This window comes from Blennius ocellaris (genome assembly GCF_963422515.1).
Source record: "Blennius ocellaris genome assembly, chromosome: 21".
Taxonomy (NCBI): Eukaryota; Metazoa; Chordata; class Actinopteri; order Blenniiformes; family Blenniidae; genus Blennius; species Blennius ocellaris.
This window is the reverse complement of record NC_137670.1, coordinates 3,789,194-3,813,626: the sequence shown is the minus strand read 5'-3', so window position 1 is coordinate 3,813,626 and position 24,433 is coordinate 3,789,194. Positions and strand designations below refer to the sequence as shown.

Genomic DNA, 24,433 nt, shown 5'->3' with positions numbered 1-24,433 from the left:
CGCTGCAGTCGTCCTCATCGTCGTGGCGATGGCACACTAATCTCCGCAAGCGCGCCGCAGTCGCTCGACACCGAGCCGTGGCTCTGTGATTGGTCCAAATTAGATTAGCAGTCAATTACAAGCAATGAAGTGGGTGTTTGCAGGGTTTTCTTGCACTTTTCAATTAGCGGAACTGTAATCAGATTGATCCTTCAATGCAGAACTGATGCCAGACACTTGTTGACTCCACTGTACTCGAGGAGTTTTTATCTTTACGTTCCCGTTTCTGTAGTAATGGATGTTTTTAACCTTAATTGCAGAAGAACAATTTGCTATGGCTGCTATGCTTGGTAGCAGTGTTTCCAGGTTGGTTAATCTCTTTAACTATATTGAATGTTTCTGTTTCTTGAACAAAGATTTTCAAGTCATTTGGATTTGATGGTGGATGCCAGGGTTTTGTTGGGTCTCAAAAGACTTTCGGGTTTTTAAGTCATTCTTGATTTTTTGGGAAAAAGTGGTTGAAAAATCCAGTTTTTAACTTGAACTGATCTCAAAGCAGATTTGCAGTAAAAACATACAGACAAGCAGCTGATGGTGACTAACTGAGAAAGCAAATCGGTGAAGAATTAGCCTCCGACAGTGTGTTAGTCGTCTAACTTCACGCAGAACCGTCTTCTTTTTAAGCATGATCCATGGAAGGACAGTCCTCTGGTTGCTCTGCTCATGCAGAAAGGTCCATGTCAGAGGTCGTTTCAGAAGCAGTAGATTTTGGGCTCAGATGTGATTATTCACTTCTGCTTTTGACATTTGAGACGGGCTCGGCTGCAGCGCTAATGGAGAACAAGAGTCTGTGTGGCTCGGCGATGCAGCCTTCCCCCGCACGAACCCCCACCGCACCGTTAATGGACATTTATCTCGTCTTTATGGCCGGCCGCACCCAACCTCCGTCGCTTCCGAACACGATGGTATCTGATCCTGCAGACCAGCCGACTTCAACCATCAGCCAACAGTTACTTGAGAGGATTATGTTGTTATCCTTATCTAGTTTAAGTCCATTTGCAGTGTAGCGTGTCAGGTTGGGCTCTGGAGGAAGAAATAAAGTATGTGAGAAGGATTGAGACGGCCGGGGGAAACTTCCTGTCAAAACAATAAGATTGCGTCTTTCGATGCGACAGCTGAGCGTCACTGGAGTCAGAGGATTATTTAAACCTCAAAGCTTTTCTAATGGCGGTATTACTGAGTAATATACGTTACCTTTATCCATCCATATGTTATACCATTTTATTAGGGCGGATCTTGGGTACGAGCCACGACGGGACAAATATAGCGAGAGAGAGCCAGTCATTCACATCTACGAGCAATTCAGGCTTACTATAATAATACGTTTTATTCTTTAGCACCTTTCGTGGTACCCAGGGTCACTGTACACAATGAACATGTTGAAACAAAGTGTAAAAACGTAGTAAGAGTATATAAATCGGCGGGCCTGCATGTGAGAATACTTGAATATATGTGATTTGGTCCATCCCTGTTCCATACATCCATGCAACCATGGTCGCTTTCTAATGTACCACAATGATGGGTTTTTATCTCACTTTTTATGCAATGATATTTTCATTTGGGTTCTTTATAGACTCGTAATGATGCATGAGGTGACGTCTGTGTCGGTGCTGCGGCTGTGGTCATGAATCCGTGATCCCTGTTGGAGAATAGACACTGTTTCTCATAGGAAGACGGGGTCTGCGATGTCTTCGAGGGTCCTTCAAGGTTGTTTTCTTTACTGCTCTGAGGTGAATGAAAGTGGACTTCAGTGTTTCACATGTTCAGAGTTTGAGGGGACGACTTCATTTCTGTCTTGATCATTTCGTGGAACTTGCTGGTGGTTCGGGGTCAGAGCGTCACCTGCTACTCGCACACACCAGTGCAGGAGCATCAGTTCTTGACACCGGGACGTCCGTTTGACAGCGATAAGACTTGAACAATCAGGAGGTGGACTGCTGTGGTGACGAGATAAGGAAGAAGTGCGGCTGATGTTGTTACGGTGGATAAATCCCGACCATGCAGAGATACTAAAATCTGCCCGCGTGGGGAGGCGCTTTCATTTCCTTTCAGCTCAGCTCCTGAGTTTTGTCTTGAGATGGTGCATTATCCTGAGCTGGTTTTTTCAGCTGGTCAGCATATTTGCGTTCGCGTAAGAGCATTTTGCTTAGTTCAGTTGTCTGCTGATACTGCCTCTTATTCTGCTGCAGTACAAACTAGCATTCACAGTTCAATCATTTCTGGATATTGAAGCCAAAGTTTTCAGTTACAGTAAAGTTTTGTGTTGCGTTTAAGTCGTAATTGTCCAAATTGATGCACTTTGCTGTTGAATCAGGATCCTGCTGCAGGATATATTGTGTGGGGTGGGGTTAGGGGGATAGAGGAATGGGATATCGAGTCATTTAGATTTAATCAACAAGATGGAAATGTTTTCAATCTCGTGGTGCTCCAAATGGATTAACGGCTCCACTCCGGACCGTTTGGCAAGTCTCTGAAACTGTGTGAGTAATTCCACGAGGTCCACTTTAATGGGGCATTAAATGATGTGATCTTAGTGTGCTGTTGATGTAATCCACCTGGAGCTCAAGCGCAGGAAGAATCTCTGTCTAAGAATAACTTTAATCCATGCTGAGTGCCTAAACACTTCAATTTTCCTCTGTGTGTGTGTGTGTACGTGTGCGTGTGTGTGTGCGTGTGTGTGTGTGTGTTTAATTAGATGTGAGGGCACAGAGGCTCAGTGGAACAGGGGGTTAACATGATTAGGCAGTAAATCACATACATGAAAAGGATGAAGCGGTATTGTTGAAAAGCTGAGACCTGGTTGACATTAAATCAAAAATACAATAATATGAAGGCGTCCATCTTGTTTACATAGAGAGCTTTAGGCAACAGTGCACCCAATACACGATTACATCCTGGCCAAGTACTAATGGCTCATTTCTAGTCGACTCGTCTTAAGGCCTTTCTGTAAACACTCTCACTCTGTCTCTGTAGAAATGGGGGAAAACACATCTTTTCTGAAATGCTGCAACTGCGAAGCTTTTTGGGTTTAATGGACTTGTATTGATGGTGCAAACCAGTGAGGGGGCCGGTGTTACATGCAAAACATGTACATACAGCTTTAGTGTGGTGTGTAGAACTTCCTGTGCTGAGTTTGCATGTTCTCTCTCAGCATGCAGAGATTTCTTTGTTCACTGTCAGCTGGGATCGACTCCAAACACCTTGTGGCTCCACTTTAGGTGAAAGCGGGCGCAAACATAGATGATGGATGAATACAGGTCGTTTCCAGCAAGGTGAAATATTCCAACAGAAAAGAGCTTTACTGCTGCAGAACTTAGACTTTTAAGTCTAGAAATCTCCCTCAAAATGAATCCTTAATCTTCAGGAGTGAGTCAAAAAAACGTCTTCTGTGTGAGGCTGCCTCTCGGTGACCAGAGAAAGAACTGCAACACACACACGCACATATAACAGGTCACCACCAGAGGGAGCCAAACACCAACGAAAAGCAGCTTTAATGTTGTGTAGAAATAGAATACAATAGAATAGAACTACTTAATAATCCCAGGGGGAACTTCCTTGACGTTAAAGGTAGACTCATAAACATTTTGTATTTCACTAAAGTTTGTCAGTGTTTTGGCGCTAAGCATCCATAACAATCAGCCATTTTCTTTCTAAATGTTATATAGTTCTCCATTTCTTTGATGAACTCCATTCGAAGAAGCACAAACGAACCATTCATTGGGCAAAAACAGTTATTCAATTTCATGTAATTGCATTAGAATATTGCATAACTTTCAAATATATCATAATGGGGGCCAAAACCAGTAAATAATAGATGTTGTTTAACCATCAAACTGAAATATTGGTGCAAAAGGAATTGGAAAAAAAAAAGGTCTTTATTCAGACTAATAAAAACAGTGATATTCTTTTGGTTTTAACATTATTAGTTGGTCGTTTCTAGGTTCTCTGATGATGCATACGGTTTTTACACCCAATGTTTCTTCTTCCCTGGGGACTAACACACGCTCGCTGGATGAACTGCAGCTTCATAGGTCTGCTGCAGGCAGTGGTTTGATCAGCAGCTCAGGTTGATAAGCAAGCAGTAAACAAACAAAACACTGCAGCTGATTGACATTTTCACTGCTGACACACACCTCAGGTCTGACATTTCCCTGAGTCTGCTGGTTTTTCTATTTCCTTCCTCTTGGTGGACACTTACAAGTCTTCCAAAGAAAGCCAGCATGTCGTAGCCTCCCCGTCTTTTGTCGGACTAGTTTTAAATACGTGATCCGTGTAAGAGAGGAGTCACCTGCTGTTTCTAATCCCAGTTTCAGCACAGATGCGACTCCTCTCAGGACGTCTGACTTCATAAGCTCCCCTCTTAGATGGAGAAAATGAAGGATTAGTCCAATAAATCCTAGTTGGAAGTCGGCGGCTGACAGATGACTTATTATGACGCGGTAAGTAGAGTTTGACCTGCGATCAGCCTCAAGCTCACGGCCGGAGCTTCATCTTTCTTCTGCTCGAGGCTGTTTGAGCAGGAGAGGCGATGAACCCCTGAGAAACATCTGCAGCAAAATGTTAGTGAGATCAAATTTAATAGCAAATTTAAAGTTTTTCTTTTAGGGTGTATTTGAAGTAAATAAAATAATTAAAAAAAAAACATTAAACAACCAGTTTAGTTTTTAATTTTATCACTCCTAATGGTTTCCAGGTATCAGAATTGGCTCCAGTCCCCCCCTTACCACCTCCTCAGTTGTCTAAAGTAGGAGATGGATGGATTTGATAGAAATCAGCGTATTAAGTTACAAGTTGAACACAACTGAAAGTACGAAGGGGAGTAATAGGTTGCATATCTCTTCATGTCACTTCTGGCTGCTTCTCCTCCTGGGGAAAGTGAATGAGGGTATTACCGTCATCAGTCTGCTGTTATTGCACTGAGATTAGCCTGAGACACACACACACACACACACACACACACACACACGCAGACACGCACACACACGCGCGCAGACGTCACATATAAAACTGAATATCAACGCGGTTTTTTTAGTGAACATTTCTAAACTGTGAGGATTTTTCTCAGAAATGAGCAACATCACATCAACGGTACAAATTGATTTTAAAGCGAAAATGTGTGTTTCCCCCTGGGGAGGAATAAAGTTCTATTCTATTCTATTCAAAACGACTAAAATATTTCAATCAAGTTTATGAAGATTTGATCAATTCTCATCTCTCTCCTCTTCCTCTCTTCTCCTCATCTTTCGCTCTCCTCTCCTTTTTATCTCATCCTCTCCTCTCCTCTCCTCTTCTTCCACTCTCCTCTCCTCTCCTCTCTTCTCATCTTTCACTCTACTCTCCTTTTTATCTCATCCTCTCCTCTCCTCTCCTCTCCTCTTCTTCCTCTCTCCTCTCCTCTCCTCTTCTTCCTCTCTCCTCTCCTCTTTGTTATTCTCATTTTGTGGGTAGCACCTTCCCCCCCACGTAGCCACTTATGTCCCACCCTCCTCGTGTTCGGCCAATCAGGAGCGTCCCCTGCGGTCATGTGACCTCCCAATGGAGCGTCTGTCCGTCTCCTCCATCAGCCTTGCTGTTAATATTCAGAGGCTGCAGTCTATCGACATCACTGACGGTAAACCCAGAATAAAACAACGCCCAGACGGAGATCTGTAAATAATCCTCCTCCGAGACCCGGACGAGTTGTTTGTGAAGCTCGTGGCACCTTGGAAAACAAACGGGATCTTTTTTTTTTTCTCATTAGTTCAAAGCTGATTGAAAGTATGTGATTGGCCTGAAGGTGTACCCCCCCCCCCCCAACTGAATATATCGGTTTATTATGAATAATGCATCAGTCTCAATAATTCATATGTGCACAGCAACCTGCATGTACCTCTGAATCACATTCTGATTGTGTCACAAAGGGAATATCCTCCTGGGACTTGGTGGCTTTATAGTTGACAGTCACCGTAGCAACAACCCCAACCTCGTCTGTCCACTTCTGAACTGCAAAGCACCAAGTTTTAGTACAAATAGTTAGATTTTAACCCTGAAAATAATCAAAAGACAAAACAAAAAAAAATGCTGATTTTTATGAAGTGAACCAAAATGGTTGATGGATGAAATTAGTTTGAACTTTTTGCATGTAATAATTGAAAAGCCTCTTGAAAACATACAATAATGACATTTAAACACACCTTCAATAGGTGTTTTTTAAAAATATAAATACTTATATTCTCTTGTGTAATTCAGTTTACTGTAATTATTGTCGGCTCTTTTTCAGTTTTGCTGTTTTGTGTTTTTATTTGAATGTTACTTTTGATCATTTTTATACTTTCACAAATGTGATTTTTCTTCCGTTGTTACTTATAAATTTGTATTTCTATAGATTTTTTTAATATATTATTGAAATCACAAACATCAATGACAATGTTAATGTAATATGTGGTTTTTCAATATTTTTTTCTTTTTAGAATTTTTTATTTTATGTAGTTTATCTTTAAACTTTTTTTAAATAATTTTATTGATGATGTTTATTTGTATGCTTTTGGAACCCGAATGCATGAAATTATGTTTTTTTTATTTAATTTTTTTGCACTTTTTCATACAAAATGTCTGGGTATTCTATACTTTTTGTCACAATTTCAGTAGTTTTTTTTTATTTGTACGCTTTTGTAACTTAATGCAAATAAGTCCATTCATCCATTCATTCATTCATTCATTCATTCATTCATTCATTCATTCATTCATTCATTCATTCTTTCATTCTTTCATCAGGTTTGACTACAGACAAAGAGCAGGATGTTAATCAGGACAATGTCTCTGAACTGAAAGAGGAAGTTTCATAACGGGAGCATCATGGCTGCACAGTTTCTGCATATTGTGATTTTCTGGACTCCCGTTGTGTCGTTGGACGTTTTTCTCCCTGCGTGAATTCTCGCCCTCCTTTCCTCTCCCTTCATCTCCCGTCCACAGCCAGCTGGTACTAAGCAGAGGTATCCATCCATCCATCCATCCACCCATCCATCCATCCCTTCTTTCTGTCCCAGCTGCTCCTTCTTTACCTCTCTGCCCCCTCCTCTTCGCACCCCCTCCTCCTCCTCCTCCTCCTCCTCCTCCTCCCTCCTCCTCAGCCTCCTTTCCTCTGTCATTCCCCTGCTCTTCATATGTCCCGGCGAGACGCTGCAGTGTGTGTGTGAGTGTGTGTGTGTGTGTACATGGAGGATGTCAGGTGCAGGCGGCGGACTCAGGGAACCAGCCGGGCAGGCAGCAGGATCTGATCATTTACCCACAAAGCAGAGCTCTCTGCTGGGCTGAGGGCTGGAGCTTGAGCCCCACCACCACCACCACCACCACCACCACCCTCATCCTGTACCTCCAAACCCTGAAGCTCTATTATTGAACCTGAGCTCTTTTTTTTTTTATACAGTATTGTTTATGAAGACGACTGATTCCGCTAAGTGTCTGAAAGATTTTCTTCTTTTTTTATATATATATATATATATATTTTGCCATAATTGGCTTTCATTCGTTTGCACTTTGAGCACCGAGCAGAGGAAGCAGCCGCCCTCCTCCGAGGTGGATTTGGAGGAAGTGAAGCACAGGAGTATGTTCTGCCTCTGTCCTGCCCCACTCTGGACCTTTGCATCTGCACGGCGTGGATAGCCTCTGAGGGAGCCCAGCAACAAAAGAGGAGAAGAACAAGGCGGAGGAAGTCCACACCTGCCAGGAGGAAGGAAAAGACAATCAGGAGCTGAGAGAGAGAGAGACTTTCTCCATCCTTTTCTCCTCTCGTTCCCACCTGTGTGGATTAATTGAGCTGGAGCAGCATGGCGCACGCCGCCTCGCAGCTGAAGAAGAAGGCGGATGAGAACCTCAACGCTGCGGAGGAAGAGGAGAAGAAGAAGAAAGCAAGAAAACGATCCCGAGAAGTAAAGAAAAAGGTAGAGGAGAAGCTGGAGAGGGGGGGGGGGAGGTGGTGGTGTTGAGTTGGAAAGGAGAACATCAGTCTAGGAAGAAGAAGAAGTAGAGGGGGAATTGATGGAGGAATGAGAGCAGAGTGAGGAAAAAAAAAAGCTTCATACGTGTCGGTCTAGTGGAGTCGAAGAGCTTCTCTTTTGTCGTGATGTAACACACACACACACACACACACACACACACACACACACACACACACACACACACACACACACACACACACACACACACACACACACTCACACTCAGTGGGGTACGAGGGGTAGTCCCAGTGGGATTACTGAGAGGGGGGCTGGGTGAAAAAAGGCAGAAAGATGGATGAGCAGAGAGCACAGGCAGGAGAAAGACGGGGGGGATCAGTGGAGGAGTATTTTAAGCAGCGGCGGTGACACTGGTATTGCAGAGTTATAAAACATCCCTGACAGATGTGAAGAACTCGCTGTTCCGGTATTATTACTGTGGGAAAAACAATAGAAATAGATATACGACCCATCGGCATACACTAAACTTCCCGATTTCTTCATTTTCATCATCAAATTATCCTCCAAGTCCAATTGTTTTCAAATTGTACTTCCCTTTTTTTTTCTTTTTTTTTAAATTGCAAGCTTAATTGTGTGTTGTTGTTTTTTTTCCACCAATCTGCATCATGTGTTGCTTTTGAAGTGAAAAACTGGAACGGAGTCCAAAACGTCAGCAGTCACACCCTGCGGTGTGTGCGTGCGTGTGCGTGTTTGCGTGCGTGTGTGCGTGCGTGTGCGTGTTTGCGTGTGTACACATACGTCATTGTGCAAGGACAAAGTTAAGACTTGACACACCAACATCTCTGAGGTGATCGATTGGTCTGACTTGTGATCAATAAGCTGAGTGTAAATGTGTTGGACGTTGATGTAGAGTTCAGTGCTTGAAAAACTTGTGCGTGTGTGTGTGTGTGTGTGTATATATATATATATATAGAGAGAGAGAGAGAGAGTGTATGTGTGGATCCAATACAGTTGACCTCATTCCCAACAAGGTCAACATAAAAGAGAGGCGACCCTGGAGGTCACAGGAAAATAAAGTTTTTCTTTCAGTGTGTTAATGACCCAGCTGTGCTGTGAAGGTACGAGGGGAATATTTACCCAGCTGATAAATTAGGAAGTTTATTTTACCCTCGTGACAATTAAATCTTTCCTCAGCAATTTCCCTCATCTAAACCTGGGGTGTCCAACACGTTTTCATTTTATTTTCGGGTGTGCTGGACCGGTAAAATAGTGCCATAAATAACCTTTTGAATTTAACCTGGAAAGTTTTTCTTTGTTTCTGGTGCAGAGTATTTGTCATGAAAATGTTGATATTTTCACAAAACCAAACAATTACTACTGAAAACTATTATTTATATGCGTAAAATCGTCTAATTCATGGGGTGTTCATGGTATCAACCTAGCCTTAAAGCTATGCTGTCGGGGGGAATTTACAAAAACACCCATAGTTATTTTGGACATTTCAATGTATTTTGCATCAGAAAGTCCCATTAAAATTGGCTTTACATTGAGATTAGAGTCATTTTCTATAGTCATTGTTTGGGGTTTTTGCAAAAAATATCAGCATTTTTGTCACGTATGTGAGAAAGAAAAACTTTAATGTTTAAATTTAGAGGTTATTATGGCAACATATTACCAGTCCAGCCCACTTAAGATGACATTTGGCTGAATGTGACTCCTGAACTAAAAAGGGTTCACATCTTTACATTTTTACATTGGAATTGATCCGGTTTGAGAAACCTGGATGTGGTTGAGGCCACGGCGTGCATGATGAAAACTGCTGCATGATGGGTTCAGGAGCCTGATGAGTAAAGATGGAGGACAGGAGCTTTGACCTTGACGGCGGCTGAAATGTGATCGCCACATGATGGTTTGGGCTTTTAGGGGGCAACAGGTTACGGGAACGTGTTGCTGTGTTAAATGGGGTGACGTCGGCAGCTTCCCGGTGTTTGTAGCGCAACGCAGTGGCGGGAGTATCGGCTATCCAGGGCTCACTCAAGGTAAATCTATAACTCCGTCTCTCTGGAGATGATTCTTGACACCAGGGGGCAAAAAATAAATAAATAAAAAATCCTCACTATCCCTGGGATCATGCCACCTCATTACCTGCCTTCCACTTTGTACTCCTGTCATACTGCCGGGCAACAAGCTGCCGGAAAACATTAAGTAGACACACTTTTTTTTCCTTCTTTTTCTGTCCGCAACAAAGAGAAAAACGTCCATCTTTTCTGAGGACGCTTCAGTTTTGATGCAGTGAGTGAACTGGGGGCGGAAACGGCTAATCTGACTCAAGTTTTTAGAGCGATAGCACAAAACCCGCGTTGCGTTTTGTGTGTCTGGTTTCAGGCGGGAACTTTTGGAAAATGGTTCTCAATGCGAAACTTTGGACTCTGACTTTGTCTTCATATTGACAGCGGAAATGCTGCTGCTGTTGCGTGTGTGTGTGGCTTCAATAGATAAACAAACAACAGCAATCAACTATTGTGCCGACATGCTGCAAACGAAACCCGAAAAAAAAGATGCGTCACAGCCGTCTTGTTTGCAGTTTTTATTGTTGCGAAGCTGCACAGTAGCGCAGTGGCCAAAATTGTGGGCGGGGCCTTTCTGTGTGGAGTTTGCGTGTTCTTTTTTGCGTGTGCGTGGGTTCTGGTTTTCTCCCACAGTAGAAAACATGTGAGGCTGATAGATGGGTCTGACGCCTGTGTTGGTGGCCTTTCAGTTTGGTGTGTTACATGTTTTCTAGTAGAGCGTTGTCCTCCTCCTCGTTATCCAAAGACACTTTGCTCAGATTAGGGTTGAATTGATCCTTTGAGTTGTGTCGCGTTGGCGTGTCGGCTCTGTAATGGCCCGGTGGCTTTTCGCCTGCATCAGCTGAGATCAGTCCTCCTGTCACCCCGGAGTGGAATTAATCGGGTGTAGTAGAAAGATAAATGGATGGATGGATCACTTCCTGGAAGGATCCCTGAGTGGGCTGCACTGGATGTTGTTTTCTTTAATGACGGATTTCACAGCGGCACCAAACCGCTTGAACTACGTTCAATCGAACTCGAAAACTTATCGAATTCCCACCACAATTTCGTCAGCTTCACAACCGCACATTTTGGTTTTAAGCCAAATGATGAATAAGTCTAATGAGTAAACTGCAATATCTTGATGCGTGCGTTTGATAAAGTTGTATCCGTCGGTGGTTGTGACTCCTGCCCGTCGCGGGCATTAATCACAGGAGGTACAAAGGAGTCACTTCTCTTGAAAAAAAACATAATCAACCTGTCAAGCTCAGCTATCGAGAAAATGTTCTGTTGGTTGGGAACGCCAACTCTGACTTGAAATGACAGCTTGTGATTCACTTTCAAATAGCACATTTTGGTGATTTTATGTGCAGAGACTGAACTTTGGCAACCATTTTAAACCTGTGAATCACTTTGTGCAGCATTTTTCATGGTGAAATCAACTTCTGTTTCGTTTTAGAGGCGGCATTACTGTATTTAAGTAGATGTATTAGTTATCTGTACTTCACAAGACAAATATCAGTGATTTTGTTCCATTTTATGAGGACAGTTCCTGTTATTTTTAGATAGATAAAATAATTTCTAACTCAAAACTTCAGTCGAATCATTATTTGTCTCATTTCAGTAATAATTATAATGTGCATATTTGTTCATTGTGATTGAAATACTACAGGCATCCTTTTCTTTCTTATCTCACCCTCTAACATTAAAAATGTGGAAAAAACTGCAATGTTACGTTACATTTTGCCAATAATTACACACCAAACTCCCAGTTGTAATATGACCAACAAGGCTGCATGAAGACTGCCTCCTCTGGCTTGCAGCTCTTTGTTTAGAATTGATCCAGTAATGCATCGTGTTCTTTATGTTTCTGGTTTCAGGAAGCTGGAAAAACAAAAGTCGTGCATTAGCAGCGCCGCTGAGACCGGCGGCTGCCATTAGGGCTATTAGCAGAACGCACCAAACAAACATGTGAGCTCTTAAGCTGCACGACATGAGGAAAGTTGTGGTGATGGTTTACAGATCGGTTCCGCTGGCAGCTCGCTGGACTGAAGCAGATTGACTCGCTCATCAGAAGGTCTGGATGCTCCGCTACGCTTTTTGCCCAACCACCTGGCCGACAGTCGCACTGACTCACTGATTCGCGCTTCTAAAACGGCAGCGCAGGCTCGCCGTGAAGAAGCCGAGTCATATGTTTTAATAAGTTTGGAGCAAAAACAGTGACATGTGCGCAAAAAGCCGAATTAGCAGTGCGAAGAGGGCAACGCTGCCTCAAGCGGGGAGTCAAACTTGGCACCGGGACAAGAATCTGCGTGTCGAACCAAAAAGGCTTCTAGGCAGGAAAAGAGTAATGGAAACGGTCCGCTCAGACGGAGTGTTTGGCATCGCTTCTCCATCTCCAAACTGTTTCCTTTATTGTTTTGGAGCTCGTCCAGAGTGTGGCGGCGGCTCAGTGGTGACCTCTGACCTTCACCTCAAATAACACAGTCCCCGACTCCAAAATCCAATTATGGTTTAAGAATTACATACATGAGCAATGTTTGGGTCTTTTTTTTTCCTTTTTTGGAAATCAAGGACAATATTTTTCTTAAAATGTTTTTTATTTGGATATTTCAGAGGGTTTTAGCTGTTGTTTCATGTTCTTGCCATGAGTTCTTTTTTTTTTTTTTTTTTTTTGTCTTTTTTTTGGGACATTTGTACAAAATAGTTTACTCAAGTAACAAGACACATTTTTATAAATTTGTTTAATTATTTAAATGTCTGAATAAACTTAAATAATTCTTTTATGGGGTTTTCTGATTTATTTATTAAAATTTCCTGAGATAATTTTTTGGGAGTGAAAACGTTAAAGCTCTTTTCTGAGCTGTCTTCTTTCTGAATTAGTGCTGTTTATCACAAAACAACAAACCCATAATGATAATCTTCTGGATAATTAATCGTGTGTAAGCAAGCAAAATGTATTTTTCTATTATAATTTTCTCTTGGGTTTATGACAGGGCAAAAGAGAACCATTTAAAGGAGGCATAGTGTTCAAAAATACTATTATATTCTAGTATTTTGTAACAGCACACCGATTTGTTTTGGATTGCACAGATATATGAAGGAGATCTGAGTGAAACCAATGTTGGCTTGTCTTTGCGACATAAAGTAAGATGGTAAACTGTGTTCAAGCTTTAATGTCGCGATGGCTTGAACTTAATTTAAAGTACGCCGACAGCTGGAAAAAACAAAAACCCAGCTGGTTACACTGTGCCATGAATAAATGTGTGCATTCACTTGAGAATAAGACCTGAAGTAGGATGGGAGAATGAAGCTAAACAAAGGTCTGGAGCAGGCAGCGATGACACTGAGGCGTCTTTTATCCTGAAGTGAGACGAGGATGCGAGGTCGCGGGGTGGGGGGAGGCGGGACACACTGCTTCTTCTGAGGTTTATTTTTGGGGAAGGACTCGACTCTTGCTGCCTCCCCCCCCCCCCAACCCGGAGCCCTCCATCCCTCCACGGGTGTGTGTTAGCTGGCAGCAGGCTGCATTGTTCTGCCACACTTCAGCTCCTGGTATGGGGGGGGGGGGGGGGGGGCACACATAGAATTCCCCTGTGACCAGGCATTGTACCGCATTAATCCCCCCGACGCTTATTTAAGCCAAGATCCATATTTGAAACCTGCTCAGTCGACGAGTCTTTGTCCTCCGCTGCTGATTAAAAAAAACTCGATCCGACCAACAATTAGCCTCTCGGCTGGATGAGTGAGAAGATCCTGTTTTTTTCTAATGTCCCAAACGGGTGAAATCCTTTCAGCCTGTGATTAATTAACCGTATGAGCTCCTTGTCACTGATTGCACTTGTGCGGTTTCTGATAACCTTCTTGCCCAAACGCCCAGCGAAAACACCTGAGACGGGGTCACGGTCTCGGTGGTCATGATCTCGAACAGTCTTTCCATTTCTCTTTGTCTCCTCTTCATCTTCTTTCTCTCTCTGCCACTCACGCGTTGAACTTCAGATTGTGTGTGTGTTCTGGGGTGGGTTTGCTTAGCGGGGGATGGGATGGACCCCTCGAGTCAATACATCGCCACCCTTCTCCCTAATTGTCCCATTTCAAGTGAAAACGCATCATTTTTGCGCTTTTGCTTCACGAAAAGTTTAGTTTTTTTTACGGGGCAGCGTTTTTGAAAACGATGTTCAAAAACTTCCACCCGCAGAGCTCTGCTGTGCCATTTATCCACTGTGTCATTTCTCACCTCTGCTGCTTTTACTATTCAGCTGAGAAACAAAATAACAGACGAAATGTGAGAAATGACTCATGAAAAGATCAGGGATTCGGCCTGAAACTTTCTCTTCAGCCCACTGCTGCAGCATTTTGTCACTTCTCACTGTGAAACTGTTGAAATAGCAACACTCTCCTCCTGCGCAGTGTCGATCTATATATTTTTTTTAAAAAGAAAGAAAAAGTGGCTCGCTAATGTCTTTAAATGGGCCCAAGGTAATTTATCCAGAAGTTAAATACGTGATGGTTCCCCAGCTGCAGCACTAGATTCCATGGAGTTGCAAGTGAAACATGGAGGCTAAACCCGGGAGAGAGAACGCTCTGAATTATAGAAAGACTCCATTGCAGGGCAGAGGACGGAGAGGTCCGAGACGTTAAAGGAAACAAATGCAATAAAGAAACGGCAGGACGTGAGATTGATGTTTGACTCGGAGGAGAATAATGGTAACATGTTGTTTTTGTGCCAGAGGATTGGTGCAGAGCCGGCCGGAGCTGTGTGATTGGTGGGCTGAAAAGAGAAGGAGGGGAGAGTGAACACGTCCCTAACATGCTGCGAGAAAGAAGGGGGGGGGGGAGAAATCAAATGAAAATGAAGGGTTATTAGAGACGGCGTGCCGAGGGAGATGGAGTGAGATCAAGGCAAGCGATTGATGAAGTGGGAGCGCTGACTGGTGCTGGAAATAAAGGGGGGAAATTGGAGAGTGGGCAGAGAGAGAGAGAGAGAGAGAGAGAGGGAGAGAGAATGATAGAGAAGATGTGGATGTTGTTAGTTAGGCCTTTTATCCTCCCATCCTCCGCTTCCCCGCAGCCCTGCTCGCTCTTCTCTCCTCTCCTCTGCAGTGGAACATCGACACTAAGAACTGGGACAGTCCATTCATTTATTCAGCAGACACACACACACACACACACACACACACACATCTACACACACACACACACACACACACACACACACACACACACACACACACACACACACACACACACACACACACACACACACACACACACACACACACACTCGCGTCTCAGCAGATTTAACCCGTCCTCCCTCCTCATTCCACTGAACCAGCCACACTTTCTGCCTTTTGTGTCGCCGCCCACATTTTAGTGTTTAACGCAGTGAAATCCCAACACACTGTATTGACTTAATCCCACTGAGTGTGTGTGTGTGTGTGTGCGTGTACAGAACATTTCCTGCGTAGTGATTTCAGTTTCAAGGCCACATTCAGCCTAATTTCATCTCGAGTGGGCTGGATTGGTAAAGTAGTGCCATAATAACCTTTAAATTTGAACTTGAACTTTTGTTGTTGTTGTAGCACAGAGTGTATGTGATGAAAATGATTTTCACACAAATAAACAATTACTATGAAATGATGATCACATGTTGGATGATTTGGATGTGATCGGGGGAAATCACCAGAGTGTCTGAAGATGGAGAAAAAGAAACCCAGAGGATTTTTTTATTTGATGGTTGAATGCTTTGCGTGCTCTCTGTGGGTGAGGCGTTGATGTCTGGCTCCGGTCCAGCTGAGAGTCACGACATAGAGGGATGTGTGTGTGTGTGTGTGTGTGTGTGTGTGTGTGTGTGTGTGTGTGTGTGTGTGTGTGTGTGTGTGTGTGTGTGTGTGTGTGTGTGTGTGTGTGTGTGTGTTTGGCTGAGACGGGGGAAAAAAAACGAAACCTGCTACTCTCCGGCTGAATCGGACATTTTGAAGGTGAGCAGCAGGAGCGCCGCCTGGATCAGACAGACAGAGGCTTGTTTATCCACACAGAGCTCAACTTAAAAGAGAGAAGACCGATCCAGTCACACAATATCAGGAAGTTTTGGAGAAAGAAAATCCAGCCTCGGCAAGGTGCCGACGGTAAACACTGATAAAACTCGGCTTCCCTGAGTCGTCCTGAAATGACCCCTCGGAAGTTCTGAGGCACATTTCAAACGGTCGGTTTTAATAAAGCCGGAAATGCAAAATGATGATTTCAATTTGAAATATTGAATGTGCTTTTCTGATCATCACCCTTGATTAACTCCATATAGCAAGTAAACATATTTTTGCTATTATATATATATATATGTATATATATATTACAACTGTTGCATCATGGATCTTTTTACAAACTCACTCTGACAGCATGGCTTTGATGATAATGCCAGTTTGCTACCGTCCTTGGCAGTATCATCGATATCTCAGCTCAGGTCTCAGTGTTGTGTTGTGTCCGCTACTCTTAAGAAATTTGTTTGAAAAAAAACAAAATCAATGTTCAATCGATTTTCTTGGTGGTTTAACCAGACTGGAGCTTCTTACGGGCCAGTTTTAGACCACAGGGCACGGGCTTTACGTCTGACACCCCTGGATTAGTTGACGATCTCTCGCTCGACGATTTATCCTCACGTGAGTGAAGATTGATAATTAAACCGCGTCGGACGTTAAAATGGCAGCCGCCGCTCAGAGTCTCGGTGAGCTTCGTTGGTCGTGAGTCCGGGGAGTCAGCAGAGGGAGGCAACAGCCGTGCTGATGTTGAACACGCAGCCAAAGTGCTCTTATTGATTTACCGAGCAATTTCCTAATTAGCTTTGGACTCTGTAACGCTGAAGGCTGCTGCTGCTGCTGCTGCTGCTGCCCACGCCGTGCAACTCATGTCTGCTTCCTTAGGTGCTCAAGGTCACTCGTATACATCAGTGAAATCACACGTTAGAAAGGTTCACAATATATTAATGGTGAATTTGAAAAAAATGTTTTCACGTCACACTCTTTATATCATTGGAAGAAGATTGAAAGTCAAGTTTTTAAGGATGTGCTTTTCAAACATGGCCGACTTCTAATCTTTATATGTAGATATTGTGTTGATTAAACGCCATCGTTTGTATCAAGTTCCATTGCTGTTATTGTTTGTTGGTTTAATTCAGAGATGTTGAACACATTTTAGTTCTGCGGGCACATGCAGCCCAATTTTATCTCGAGTGGACGAGACCGGTAAATTGGAGCCATAATCACCTTTCAATTTAAACTTTAAAGTTTGCATTGCTTTTGGTTTGTTTGTATTTGTTTAGATCAGCTGTGACGAACCCAATCTTTGTGAAAGTTTTGCTCTTATCGACCCTAATCATGGTTATAAAATATAGATTTTTTTTCTCATTTGAACTTACATTTAAAGGTCCCTCTCTCAGTATTTAGCTGATGCTTTTAAATTGTAATGTTTTTTTTGTTTTTCTTCAAATTGTGGAGCACTTTGAGCTGCATGAAAGGTGCTACATCAATAAGTTATATAAATATCCGGGGTTATTTTCACAGTAGGAGCTGTACATCAACTTGAAAAGAGGATTTACAAGCTGATCAACAAACCTTTGTAAATCTTTTTTTGGCAAATTTGCTTAAAAAAAAAAAAATTCAAATTTTTTTTCTATCAGACTTTTAGCCAATGATCTTTGAATCTTTTAATATATTGTAACTTTTGTCGACCATCATTTGTTTTGGTTTATGACTGAACTGTATTAGATTATCGTCCACATGAGCCGTCCGTCCTGCTCTCTGTTCAGTATTATTGTCCAAATATGATGAAAACATGCATGTATGGGTATTTAGGTTGCTCACATTCGCCACTCACCCACCGCCGGTCCCTGTGGACGCAGCGAGCGCTCGGCGCGCTTGTGGTCCAGGCCAGATGTTAGTTTATTCATGAGCAGTGCTCCGTCTCTGTCGGGGAAGATTAGCAGCGAGCAGCAATTCTTCAGCTCAAGGCTTCGCTTATTTCCTTCTACGTTTTCACTCTCAGTCCATAGTGTGATGGATTTTGAGGTCTGATACCGTGTGTGTGTGTGTGTGTGTGTGTGTTGTGTGTGTACAGGGCGGATGTCTGTCCAGAGTGATTTCTGTCTGACTACCTGTTTCCTATTGGGGCTGGTCAGCCTGTCTCTCTGCTTCTCAGTGACCAAACTCGTTGCACGCGGCCTGACATCAGCACAGTGCCTGTAATCCAGCAGCGGCTGCAGAGCGGCATCACCTCCCGTCGTCCAATCAGAGCCGGGCCGAGCCGAGCCGAGCCGCCAGCCTATTGTGAGGAAACCAAACAGGAGACATGGCTTCCCTCCGATGCAGGGTGATGCATGTGTCTCATGCCTGGAGTTCATTCACTCGTCTCGGCTCTCTGGGAGCTGATAAATGCTCCTTGTGACACTGGAGCTGCAGTGAAGTGTGGAAGGAATGAGAGAAACAAGGCAGCGGAGGAGTTTGTGTTTTTAATCCTCCTCCTCCATCTGAATCTCGAGTGCTGCGAGAATACAGAGACTGCAGTAACCAGGCGGCCAATCAGACTGCAGCACTTATCAGCCAGTCAGGGGCAGGACTGGCTGATAAACACACACACACACACACACACACACACACACACACACACACACACACACACACACACACACACACACACACACACACACACACACACACACACACACACACACACACAGACGAACCTGTAGCAAAGCAACACCCAGCATTGACTTTAGATCAAAAACATACTCCACGTAATTGATGACATATTCAGATCACAAACTGAGACACGTGTTTCCTGTTATTTGAATGAAACAAACGCCGTGCACATTGTCCGCACACATGCCTGTTCCTCCTGCTGCAGTTAAAGCAGTACCCCCGGCAGACCACTAGGGTCTGATAGAGAACCTGAAAGTTAATGATCCGGACAGTGTTTATGTTCCACATGCGAGTCTCAGTCTGGCCTGTATGTGATCTGTTTAGTTCCAAGTCTCTGACCAGAGGTCGACTGGCCCATTTGATCTCATTCAGTTCTTTTGCTTCGTAAATGTTGTTTTTGTTTTTGTTTGTTTTTTGGCCCTACATAGCAACATATGTGATGTGATTCTATAAAGGAACACTATGGCTTGATCATGATGGACAAATTGTAAACGTCAAAACGGTTTTGTTTGGCTGTGATTAGACGGTCGGGATGAGGTTGACTCTGCAGGAAAGCTGACAGGTGTGTAACATCTGTGTTCAGACAGATGTGCTGCCTCCTGTGTCACAGGTTGAGCTGGTTATCACAGCCTCGGCACAACCAACGTGTCTTTTCTTTTTTCTTCCTTTCTTCCTTTTTTTTTTAACCGATCATTCCTCTCCCACGACACGAAGTGAACCCGTGAAATTTAGGAGCCCCAGTTGCCATGGCAACCCCTTTCTCTACCCTATTGCTCCCTCCCTCCCTCCACGGATGTCATAAAACACCGATGACGGCGGATCATTAAACTCTGCATGTGTGGGGGAGTGATATGATGCGGGAGGCATGTGGTGGCGAGCGGTGGGAGCTGCAGTGACGAAACATTTTTTTAAATTTATTTAAATGTCTTTCTCATAGAATCAAAGGCATGAATTGACGAAGCGTACAGCGACGCTGCAGTGATTGTCTTCATTGATTAATTCATCCCATATTCTCTTGTTTCACATTGTTGGAAATAAAAAGTCTGTGGGGGCTTGTTTGAGACCCTTTAGTCTTTTCTACACGTTGAAAAAAACATTTCAAAGGATGAACGGCACCTACTGGATGCAGACGATGGTCCGTGGAGATATTAGATGGACGTACTTATTGACAACAACAGCGAAGAAGTTACCAAGGAGCAAAATGGCAGAAACATTTCTGGCGGCCTGCAATGAATTACACTTGTTAGTTTGCAACTGTGCATTGCTTTGAAGATGAATCTCGAAAAAGGTGTGGCCTTTAGGGGGTGCTGTGACTCAAAGATTTACGGTAAACACATAAATCTCGAAGTTGATTTCCGCTCATAGACTTCTATAAAACTCTGAGTTATAACAAAATAACATAAACAAAACAAAATGTGTTTTCAGGCTCCTAAAATGCTGCGCCGTGTGGATGATCGTCCCAAAACGGCACGTTTACATGAAACGGCATTCTCTTGTGGACAATTTAACTGTAGAGGGCAGAAAAACCTATTTTGGATTTTGTGTGAATGAACGAATGAATGAATGACACTTATGTCAAGCGTACAAATCAAAGAGAAACGTTTAAATGTTTGAAATGTGAAAAAACGTATTAACTCCTGCCCCTCAAACATAAATGGATTTAACATCACAACTGTACATAAGATTATGGTAAAATGTTTTAATGCAGTGTTCTCTATTAAACAAACAAGCGGACCATCACTAAGGTAAACCGCTGTACTTGTCAAATGTCTTTTCTTAAATTGAATTATATTTGATGATTGTTTTATCTGAGTGCATTACAGTGTTTCTCAAGTTTTGCCAGGTTCAGTGTCATTTCTTGACTAACGTGTATTTATTGCACATTACTGAATGTAGACCAATAAATGCAAATCGTAGTGATGCAACCTGGTCATTGCAATGATTACGAATGAGATTTTTTGGGGGGGGTTTACTGCGACGCTCAGTCCAATGTTGGGTTCTTAAATTGGCCCTCAGCTATCAAAACATTGAGAAACTCTGCTTTAACCATTAACAATGGGAGTACACAGACATTCTAGTGGACAGACGACCAAGTTGGATTGTATGGGGCCTAAGTTTGTTGTGCCACATGCTGGTTCAAGTCGCAACTGGTCTGGATTTGTGAGTGTATGTTTGAGACATTTTTGTGTTTTGATGGCAAACTGATCCTAATTTGGATAAAACCAGAACAGGTGATGGGTCATTGGGAGGATTAAGAGGAAAATAAAACACACTGACAGGAGGTAGGGCTGCTATTTTTATTGGAAGTCTTGCAAACAGCGATATGAACTCTCGCTTCAACACAGAGAAGTCAACTTTAAAGAAACAAAATCCCATTTGTTTAGGTAATTCAAGTGAAAGAATCAAGAAAACAAAAAGTGCTAAATGTTGAGTTTCATCTTTCAGCCCAAAGAGGCTGAAGAAGCTTCCTAACAACCTCTATGACTTTGTATGTTTGAGTCTGTCAGTTTAAAAATAAAACAATGTGTTTATGTAAGTGACCCAATAATGACGTGAAAGTTTACTGAAAACAGACGGAGTCCCTGAGTGGCTGTAGTTATTATAAAGGTAAACAGAAGTCTGATTACACGGTCAAAAGGCAGGAGGAGATGACAGCGTGAGTTGAGACGGCCCGATGGTTCGTCAGTTTAGGTATACTTTTGACAATAACCACTATCATTTTGTTCTCCTTTAGAAGTTTTTCTATTTACGACGTTGCTAAAAAAGTAATCAGTCAGACGAGCAAGTAAAACGGTGTTTTAAAGGATATTTTCTTCGCTTGTTTCACTCTTGCAACAACTGGGCAAGAAAAAAACTGAACATCATTTCAAACTCAATGTAAGTTACTTTCAAAAAAAACTTTGTTTTTGCATTTTGGAAAAGTTTCACGTTTACATGGAAACGTTGCAGTTAGGAGAAAACGATATCAATTCCAATGCAAGGATGTGATGCAGACAGAATAAAATGTGAGGCAATAAACAAAGTTGAATAGGTTTCGGATGCGTCAGTCAAGCAACTTATTTTAGTTCAGGAACCACATTCAGCCTGTGATATCTTTTAAATTTAAACCTTAAGTTTTTTTCATTGTTGTGGCGCAGAAGTGTACGTGATGAAAATGTTGATATTTTTGCACAAAAAAAAACCAAACAGAAAATGGCTCCAATCTCAATATAAAGCGAATTTTAATGAAACCTTCTGGTACAAAATACAAATGAAATTTCCACAAAACTGTTGCGTAAGACACGTTTTTAGGAATTCCACCCCGACAGCGTGGCTTTGAAGGAAGTTTGATAGCTTTGCATGGCAGCATCTCCGATATCTCCGATGTCTCGTTGTTGTCGACTACTTTTTTAAAACTTACTTTAAAATACTTGATCGGCTCTTGTCTTGTTGATTTGAGAGTTACGACAGCACATGTCTCCTGTCCGTGTTTTAAACGCCAGAGGAAACCTCTAAATCCCGCTAATCTGTCAGCTGGGCCTCGAAGCCTCGTCTGTGTTTGTGTGTATTTTTCGTCTGTTTGGATAACCTTTGACGTGCTGCACTGGCCAGTTGGTCTTTGCTATGCAGGGAGGAAACGGTGGAGTTTAGTACGACGGTACGTCCACAGGCGCATGATACCGATACTGTGCAAATTGTATCAGAGGTTTTCTTTTTTTTTTTCCATGTGCGTTCACGCTTGTCAGGTTTGTCCCGGCCCCCTCGAGCTCCGTCTAAAGATCACGTCTCAGTCGACTTTGTAATCAGCTCTCGTGAAGCTCATTTGAAGTTTATTTTGAAGTGGAAACGTGGCGAAGACCAAAGGCCCGACGGAGTAAACAAAAGGAGGTGGCGTTCCTTCAGAGGCGCCGCTTCCTCGCCCGTCGGTTTGAACTTCCCCGTGAGTTTTATGAGCTCGGCCGGTAAAGAGACTGTCCCTCATGTGTTTTACTTCTCTGGATTTTTACCAAGTGTGAATATCGGTTTGTTCTGTTTGTTGAGGTGAAACTGGATTTGTTGCGTCATCAGTTATTGGTTGAGAAATCAGTGAGTTTTGACAATTTATTCACGGTTTTACGGTCCATGTTTAGCTTTATTAGTAGAATATTAACTTTTTTCTTAAAATTTTGACTATTTATCAATCATTTATTTCATAAGATAAAAACACACAGAACTTTGTTTCCAAACTCTCATTTAAAAAAGAAAAAAAAGTTAAAATTGAGACTTTTTACACGCTGTTTTTGTTTCTCTTTCAGAAAAGCTTCTCATTTACATGAAAACAATGTCTGCTTCCACAGAAAGGACAGGAATGCTGAAATAGTTGCAGTTGGCATGTTGGGCCACTAGTGAGTGCTGTTGTTTGTTTTTGTAATGACACCACACACACATGCAGAGAACAATACACAATAATACAATATAAAAAATTTAAAAAGGATAGTACACGGACATTCAAATGGTGAATATTTCACTAGCAGGGCTGTGATGTGTTTTCAAAAAGTTGCATTTCCCCCCGTTTCCACGGTGTCGCAGTGTTTTATAAAAGTTCCACCTTGAGAGCCGATTTCAAAAAGTCAAGTAAACAGACTCGCCCAATTTGCATTTCAAAGCATTTTTATGTATGTGTTTACTTCTTTCCATAAAATCTTGTGCTTTAAGTTGTGATGGTATAAAGTCCCCCAAAAACTTTTTTTCCCAGATGAACTGAAAATATCAGAGTAAAAAAGCATTTTGACTTGAAACATTTCAAATTTTATAAAGTTTTTTTCTTCTACGTCAAAATTTAAATGACTTTTCTAAAGTCTGTCTGTGTCGAATGTAATTAAGTGAGGGAATATGATACAGCAGAAGTGTGTGTGTGTGTGTGTGTGTGTGTGTGTGTGTGTGTGTGTGTGTGTGTGTGTGTGTGTGTGTGTGTGTGTGTGTGTGTGTGTGTGTGTGTGTGTGTGTGTGTGTGTGTGTGTGTGTGTGTGTGTGTGTGTGTGTGTGTGTCCTCTGATCCCAAGTCGGTCCACAGAGAGTCAGTTTGAGATTAACGCCGGAACTCTTTTGCCCCCCCCACCCGCTCTGGACTTTCTCACTCGGAGCCAGGTATTTTTAGCTGTGACATAATGCCCTCTCTCTCTCTCTGTCTCTCTCTCTCTCTCTCTCTCTCTCTCTCTCTCTCTCTCTGTCTCTCACACTCACCCATCTCTTTCTCTCTCCCCTCCAATCACTCAGATAGTCCCTCCCTCTCTGTCTCTCTCTCTCTCTCTCACAAACACACTCACACACACACACACACACACACACACACACACACACACACACACACACACACACACACACACACACACACACACACCTCTCTCTCCCTCTCTCACACACTCACTCACCCATCACTCTCTCCATTCTACTCACTCAAACAGTCCCTCCCCTCTCTCTCCCTCCTCCCTTGCCCCCACCTCTCTCCCTCTCTCTCTCTCTCTCTCTCTCTCTCTCTCTCCCCCCTCCACTCACTCAGACAGTCCCTCGCTCTCCCCCTCCCTCTCTCTCCCTCCTCTCTTGCCCCCATCCCTCTCTCCCTAGCTTCCAGGCTATAGGGGCTAGCTGCTCCAGTAATTGAGTGCTCAGGTTTCACACTTTGGGCTGCAGGCAGAGCAACATGGCAGTGGAGGAGGCAGCAGAATATTTGCCCGAAGTAAGTCCTTCCTGCACTTTTGAGCGA

At 42.9% G+C, this 24,433-nt stretch overlaps 1 protein-coding gene across 1 annotated transcript in view; it reads left to right on the top strand.

The window, feature by feature from the left end:
- Positions 1–7,844: 7,844 nt before the first annotated feature.
- The window catches only part of LOC308145616 (uncharacterized protein), a gene marked incomplete at its 5' end in the record, with an annotated part of 97,983 nt that continues 81,394 nt past the window's right edge, over positions 7,845–24,433 (top strand). The window contains one exon of the mRNA XM_080517085.1: positions 7,845–7,958. Within this exon, the coding sequence (XP_080373211.1) occupies positions 7,845–7,958 (114 nt within the window). The remainder of the gene's footprint in view (positions 7,959–24,433) is intronic.